Source organism: Brassica oleracea, chromosome C2, assembly GCF_000695525.1.
Source record: "Brassica oleracea var. oleracea cultivar TO1000 chromosome C2, BOL, whole genome shotgun sequence".
In the NCBI taxonomy this organism is placed as follows: Eukaryota; Viridiplantae; Streptophyta; class Magnoliopsida; order Brassicales; family Brassicaceae; genus Brassica; species Brassica oleracea.
Genome location: NC_027749.1, coordinates 29421791 through 29430161, shown reverse-complemented (window position 1 = coordinate 29430161; position 8371 = coordinate 29421791). Strand labels below are relative to the sequence as shown.

Sequence of the window (8371 nt, the reverse complement as noted above, 5' to 3'; positions counted from 1 at the left end):
TTTCGAGTAGTTTTTTCCGAAGTAAGATTTAGGTGAAAAACATCGACAATTCGCGTAATTTGTTACTATGGAAGTGATACTTGAATTCTTACGAAACCTTAGGTGGGGATACGATCTCCCGTTTTGCTTTATTTAGTCTTCGTCAGCCGTTTTAGGTTTCGAGTGATTCTATAAAAATTAACTTCGTTTCTCTGAAAGTTATTTGGAAGAAGTACAGTCGTGGGGCTTTCACAAGAGATTTGCTGCGCTTCCTTTTTCTACGATAAATCTAGGGTTTTTCCGAAAGATATTCAGAAGAAGTACAGCGGCGAGTTATGTACCCGATTTGTTGTGCTTCCTTTTTTCCGCGACTAACCTAGGGTTTTTCCGCAAGATAGTCGGAAGAAGTACATCGGTGAGTTATGTCCCCGATTTGTTGTGCTTCCATTATCCGCTGTTAACCTAGGGTTTTTCTGCGGTTTTGGGGAGAGGAAGTTTTACTTTTCCGAAAAGTTTTCAGAAAACGTGTTTTGGCAAAACCCTTACACGTTGAGATTTCTTTAGTTTGGTAATGAGCAAAACTTACGGGGTTTGATAAGATTTATCGTTTACCTTTATGTTTAGAAAGAGAAATCGTGAGCTCGTTTCATTGCACTTCCTGTGGCGAAAATCGCGGCAAGGTTTTCGTTTTTCTCAAGAACTGTGGCGTTTGCGTAAACGTTGGCCATAGGCGCAGTGGCGGCTGGAGTTGTCTTACCAGCGTTGTTGCGAACTGCGATTTTGTCTTTTGTATTTCCAGACATTGTTTTCATCAAGCGTTTTGAGGCTATGAGTTAGAGTAATCCGTACCCCCCCCCCCTCCTTCTAGCGCCAAACTGTGGGAACCGAAATTCACACTGTTGATTTTTTTTTAAATAAGGAAAGTAGGGCTTATGAAAGGCTGCCTATGTACCCCTTTCGAGGATCAAGCCGAACATAACTCAAGAGTGAACCAAGAGATCGAATTGCTTGTGCGCGTTCGTTTGGTAATAGGGTGACAGTCATAGAAACATAGCATGTAGAGAATAATGCCTCAAAGTTTCTAAGTGCCGAGAGTTCTCTCTTTTGTGCCTCTCACCTAGGACTCCTTTTATACTTCTCCAAGGTCGGTTTTAGTTTTTCCCTTCCTGCCCTTAAGCCGTCATAAATGAAAAATGGAGATATTCCATTTTTTCCGATCTTCATGTTTATCCGCGAAAACTTAACATTTTTTCTGCGGAAACTTATCTTTATATTTGTTTTATAAAATAAAAACATAGACCGCCATAGTATCTACGAGCTCATTCTTAAAGAATCGTAAGTGGGCTTGTAGTCGCGTTTTAGACCTTGTTGGGCTGTCTTTCGATATAAATGTTTGTTACGATTTTCTTTTCGACAAAAACAAGTTCTCGCAGTTTTTATCGTAAAGTTTTAATGGTAACTTTTATCGGAATGATGTGAGAAATGATATGGCTGCGGTACATGAGAGCTAGCATTGAGGAACAAACGAGAATGCATGGATTTGGGTCGTACCCGTTGATCGATGTCCGAGACAGTTTGGTCGCTACATAGCGACCGACCGAGTGGCTTGGTCGGTCGGTCGCTACGTAGCGACCAACCGAATGGCTTGGTCGATCGCTACGTAGCGACCGACTCATTCGCGGACCGGTCACTACGTAGCGACCTTGTTTGGATCCTTTTCTGATGTTTAAAGAACGTGTTCTTGGACTATGGGTTTTTAGTTTCGATGAATCAACCGAGATCAGTGCGAGATTTCACCTCAAATTTCTTCGTAAAGATTTCTTTACGAATATTACTTTTCATAAAAACGTTCATGCTGATTTTTACGGATATTTAGATGTTAACTTCGTCGTGTTCGTTTTTGAACCCAACGGATCTTAACTTTGTTTTGACCGTTTTTGACCCCAACACTGATCCTTAGACTTTTGATAATTTTTCCATTTTTTTTTTTACTTCTTTTTTGTTTTTATTGGGGGAAATATTTTCTGGGGACTTTCAGACATTGATTCCGTCGTGACCGATTTTGACCGCAACAAGTAAAATCTCCTTTATCACTCCATAATATGTAAGCATATCAGCAACTTGTCTCATATCTCGAGCACTTGATCTACACATGCTAAATGCTTCATAAATTAGTCCATTGTTTTGTGTCTTCCGCTTGACCACATCTGTATAAAACTGTTGCCCATTAATGATGGATCCTTTATGTGCTAAAGCAACATTTCTTGGTCCAAATGCCAACCACTTTATCTCCTAAGAATGACTATTTGTTGAGTCCGTAGGAAATCAGAACATGATCATCAAGCTGAGGTACTAAAATGATAATCAAAACATGATCATGAAGCAAACAATATGTACCACGAAAACCATTCATCAAGCTACAAGCTAACTAGTCATCAAAATACTAAAATCTGGACATGTTCATCAAGCTACAAGCTAACCAGTCATCAAAATACAAACTAATCAGTCATTAAAATAGTAATCAAGGAAAGAGGATGGAGTTGGAAACCCTTTTTTAAGCCATTCTGCAAAGTGCTCAGTATGGTTTTTCCATAACAAAGTTTCATTTCTAGCACATCAAGCATCATTAGCTTGTAACTCTCCCAAATGCATCCTGATTTTACATTAAACAACAGTGTATAAAAATGAAATTATAATTAAAAGTAGATGAAATAAAAAGGATAACTTACTAACCAAAGGGATCCAAAGATGACATGTTTATTAGCACATAGCGATGTGCAATGTCTCTATCTTTATCTGAAAGGGTAACCTCTATACCCTTCTGCAAAGGCCGGCCTTCAACCACGATTCTGTCAGCCTCAATATCTTCATTACGATTAACTGTTTCTTGAACTGGTACTGAATCTTTAAGGAACTCTAAACAAAATGCAACACATTCTCCAGCTAAATACCCCTCAGCCATACATGCTTCAGGCCTTGCATGATTCTTAACAAAAGTCTTTAGTTTTTTCATGTACCGATAACTCAGTAAAAAAATATGAACATTAGTCAAACCTCATTGCAGGAAATACATATATTGAAGCAAATGAGTACATCAAACCTTTCGAAGGGATACATCCAGCGGAAGTGTATTGGTCCTCCCAAATGTGTCTCTTTTGATAGATGTATTGGAAGATGGAACATGATATCAAAGAGGGATGGAGGGAAGAAGCGTTCCAGCTGACACATTGTTTCTACAAACTCTGTCTCCATTGATATAAGTGTTTCCGGGTCAATTATGCGCTGACACAATATGTTGAAGTAACTGCATAATCTATTTGTGGCTATCCTAGGACTCATATGTAACAACCCTCTTAATGCAGCTGGTAACAAGTTTTGTACTAGCACATGATGATCATGCGACTTTAAAATACCAATATTTGGAGGGTTAATTGAAACACTATTCGCAATATTACCACAATAACCATCAGAACCTCTAAACTTAGATAACCTTTGGCAGAAAATGGTCTTCTCTTTCTTGGATAACTAGTAGGCAGCTGGAGGTAAGTATGTTTTCTTTCCCCTCATCTCTGTGTGCAAGTGATTTCTGATTCCAATATCTTCTAAGTCTTTTCTTGCTTTTAACCCATCTTTTGACTTAGCACTTTGTATCAAGATAGACAATATAGCATCCGACACATTCTTCTCTACGTGCATAACATCAATATTGTGACGAACATGCATATCCTAACACATTAAACAAAAAACTGTTAGACATATTCATATACAACAATCAGATAATATGGTTCAATTACTCTACTTTACCTTTCGGCAATGTAGTTCAAATAATATTGATCTCTTCTTCCACCGCCATAGATCATTTGATTCTTCACACTCTTCTTCTTGAATCACCTCATCTTCTTCCAACTCTTGTCTTTTCCTTTTTTTTTCCTCATCTAGAGGTCTTCCAAAATCATTCCTAAAAGCTTGTAGTGTCTCATATATCTCAACGCCAGTTTGTATCCTATTCGCATTCCCTTCCTCCACAGTGTTGTCAAACCAAGCTTTTTTATATCTGTAACGATGACCAGGCGGTAGTCTCTTTTTATTTCCCATGTAGATAAACTTGCGGCTAAACTTAACCCACCTAGAAGGTGTATCATTTCCACATATATTGCAGGCTTGTTTCCCATTCACTTTATATCTAGACAATGTTCCTAAGGCTGGATAGTCACTGATACTCCAAAGCAGCAAGGCTCTAAGTTTGAAATTCTCCTTCGCAAATGAGTCATACACTTCAATAGCCTCAGCCCAAAAATCTTTTAAATCGTCTATCAGTGGTTCTAGGTAAACATCTATGTTATTACCAGGAGCTGTTGGACCAGGGATCAGCAAAGTCAACATTATATTCTCAGCCTTCATACACATAGTTGGAGGCGTGTTATAGTTCACTAAGAACACTGGCCATGTGCTGTGATTGGTTTTGCATGGAGAAAGAGTTCATCCCATCTGTAGAAATCTCAAGTCGAAGATATTCAGCAGCAATGTCTGGCCATTTATCATTCACTTGTGCCCAAGAGATAGAATCAACGGGGTGTCGCATTGTACCATCTTCAGTGGCATTTGTATAGTGCCATCCTTTTTGAGCCATCTTTTTTGATCTAAACATCCTCCTAAATCTGTCCTTGATTGCAAAATATCTAAGGACCTTTGCCGGAATCCCAACTTTTATCTCATTACTGTGCTTATCATTTTCCCATCTTGAAACTTTGCATCTTGGACAGCTTTCTAGCTTCTCATACTCCTTCCTATATAGTATGCAATCATTCTTGCAAGCATGAATACTGTCGTAGCTGAACCCAAATATCTTCAGATATTTCTTGATTGCAGCTAAACTCTTGGGAAGAACATTGTCTTCACGTAGCATATCCTCAAGTAAAACCAACAGCTGACCAAAGTAGTTCTCTGACACACCACTTTTAACCATGAATCTGTAAAGTCCCATGATTGTTGAAACCTTTGTGTGTTTGATACAATCCGAGTACAATGGTGTTTGAGTGTCTCTTAACTTTTTCATAAATTCAGATTCCTCTGGTGCTTCATCATCATCATTTGTCTCTACCTCGTTTTCATTCGTCCGATTTGGACCACCTTCATCCATAGAAAATGTTGTCTTAAACAAATCAAATGCCTCTGTTTCATATTGAAGACCACTGTCTTCTGCAGAATCTCTTTTTCACCATGAATACTTCAACAAGAACTCTTATACTTCTTATCCATACCCCTAATCACCAGATGCACCACTATTTTATCTACTAACTGATGGCTTAGATTGTGGCAGTCTCTACAAGGGCATAGCATTTCAGACAGATTTTCCAATCTTCTTTCTGACGAATTCACGAAATTAGTTGCTCCTTCTGAGTACTCGTGACTATTCCTACAAGAATCAGACAAAAGAAGTTAGCTTTCTTTCAATCGGCGAATACAATGTGAGCTCAAGATATTTTAGTTTATACATTGGCATCCAAATCCATGTCTTATCCATTTGTTTCCTTAACTCGGTGCATGCAAGTAAGATTCGTTGTGAAACGAATTGCTCAAATCAAAGCTATCGAGACAAAACAAGATTTGTTCTAAATTTTTTGTTAACCATAAAGACGAGTTGTATTCTGAATTTGCTCAGAATTTTTTTAATTTTCCTTTCGCCGCGAAATCAGAATCTAAAAAAAAAAGAACGGCTCGGATCTAAGTTAGGGAGTCAAATCAAACGGAGTAAGTTTAATAAGCTGCTTATCTCGGACGTTTCTGCTCATTGGCTAAGAATCAACGGGGTAGGATTAATCCCGTCTGCAATAAGAAAGAAGGTCTCAGATCGAAGTTCGCTGTACATATCTAGCGGTGTAGGATTTGCCACGTCTTCAATCTTGGAGGTTACTGCTCATTGGTTAAAATTGTTTTTTTCGTTTTAAATCCGAAAAATTAATATATATAAAAAATCGGTTATTAAACAAATATAGATTAAAATTTAAAAATATAACAGTATTTCAATTTTTAAAATATTATTTCTTATAAGTATAAAATTATAAAATTAAAACAAATACTATAAGGTAGTATATAACTATCTAACTTATATGTTCATAAACACTACGTGTTTAGGGGTTATAGTATTTCTTATACTTATATGTTCATAAACATTAACTTATATGTTCCTAAACACTAACTGTACAACTATCTTATTTCTTATACTTACAGAATTCTAAATTATATGTATATAAAATATAGTGTTTCGGGTTTTACCTTTAGGGTTTAGGGTTATAACTTTAGGGTATCGGATTTTACCTTTAGGGTTTCGGGTATTACCTTAACAGGATTCCAATATCTTCTAACTCTTTTCTTGCTTTCAAACCATATTTTAAATAATTTTAAAAGAATTTTGATTTAAAATATTACATTATATTACATAATAAGACATTTTATAACACAAGCTTATATCATAATATTACACAATGCATACTAAAATACATAGGTATCTTAGCATAAGTGTTGACTACCAATACATAACCGGCAATACAATACCAAAACACAATAAGTTTTTACTAGCAATACATAACCTTGTCTAGATTTCACATGAACATTAGTTTATAATTTGGTCATGCCACAACTGAACCTATCGCATCAGAAATGTATTCAATCTCTGAATTTGGCCTCTAGAAACTACAAGAAAACACAAATTTAACGACGGCCAAAATCGTCGTTATTTCCTCGGAAAAGAAGGCTTACGAGGAAATGGCGATGAAAGGCGTTTCGTCGTTATATGATTGTCGTAAGAGAAGATTCGTCGACATTTCCTCGTTAATTAGCGAGGTTATATTTTCCTCGTAAAGAAGAATTAAGTTTTCGTCGTAAAGACCACGTGGGGTTTCCACGTAACGCGGTCGTTGTGCTTCCTCGTAAGATACTCGTAAATGATTCGTCGTAAAAGACCCGCAAAAACCTCTAAATAAATTCGTCGTAATAAAAACGTAAGGAACACGAAAACAATTCGTCGTAATAGAATCGTAACTAAATCCACGTAAAATCCTCGTTAATTGTTCCTCGATATTTCGTCGTTAATTTTCCTCGTTAATACATCGGGAATTAGCGACGAAATTACTTTGTTTTCTATTTACTGAATTTATAAATAAAAATTATATTTATTTAATTTATTAATAAAATTTTAATTGAAATTAAATCGAATAGAAAATTTTTTTTTGGCCGAATTAAAATGAAATTATATAATATATAAATAAGTTTTGAATTTTAAAATACAATAACAAAAAAAAAACTAATGCTGCATTGCCGCGTCGTAGAATTCCTCGCTCCTTCTCGAGAGATCTTCCTCGTTGACTTGCACGGATGTCTCGCCTGGAATGGGGTTTTGTTGTCTCATGGTCCTGAACATGGCCTCCCATTCCGGATTTGTGGCCGCTATGACGTCCAAGAAGTTCTCGAGACCAGTCATACGAGCTGTGAACGACGATTTTGTCGAGGCCAACTCGTTTTGTGTCGACGACAGCTGATGTTGTGTCGTCTCCAACACGTCGCGCAGCTGAGAGACTTCATCATCCCGTCTCTGGCCATAAGAGGAAGTCGCTCTCGGAACATCGTTGACGGAACCAATCCCCAACACACGTCCCTTTTTCTTGGGAGCGACCTTAAAAAACAATAAAATATATATTAAAATTTAAATTTTAAAGTAAAATGGAATTAATAAAAAATTTATATAAAATTTACCTCCTCGTAAATTCTATCCACTTCTATTGTGGATAAGACGACGGGTGATCCGTCGGCGGACTCCTGCGCCAGCTGGGTCTCACGCTCGTCAATACGAGCTGCCACATCATTGTAGATCTTCTCAGACCTCTCATCTACAAATGCGCCCGCCTTGTTCTTGTGGGTCCGATCGAAAAGTTCCATAAGAGTCGGTAAACGTCCCAACTCCTTGGCCTAAAAATAGTTAAGAAAGTTTTTATTATATATATATACGAGTAGTGAGCAGTACGCTGGTGCTTGCGAATAGTCTGCAAAATTTAAATTTCTAAATTAAAGTCAAGAGTAAAAAAAAAAATTATGAACAGTATTAACTACGTAATTAATAAAATTACGAAACCTAAATTTTCTAAACTAATTTCGTAAACTAAATTCCCTAAACTAACCACCTAATCTAAATTCCCTAAACTACTTAGAGAGGAATGAGAGACTTACCATGGTGAGAGGAAATAGAGAGGCTGTAGAGAGGAAATAGAGAGGAAATGAAGAGGGCCTGCGGTTTCGCCTATATATAGGATTACGGTTCGTCGAAGATTAATCGCAAAATAACGAGGAAAGACAGAGGCCCGTCTTTCGTTTCGTCGCAAGGCCCACGCAAATTAAC

At 37.1% G+C, this 8371-nt stretch overlaps 1 protein-coding gene across 1 annotated transcript; it reads right to left on the bottom strand.

The window, feature by feature from the left end:
* Positions 1–7190: 7190 nt before the first annotated feature.
* Positions 7191–7951, bottom strand: LOC106326090. Its single transcript, XM_013764121.1, has 2 exons — positions 7732–7951; positions 7191–7651 (listed from the first exon to the last, which is right to left on the bottom strand). The coding sequence occupies exons 1-2, from the start codon at positions 7912–7914 to the stop codon at positions 7283–7285; spliced, it is 552 nt and encodes a 183-aa protein (XP_013619575.1). The 5' UTR covers positions 7915–7951; the 3' UTR covers positions 7191–7282.
* Positions 7952–8371: the final 420 nt, after the last annotated feature.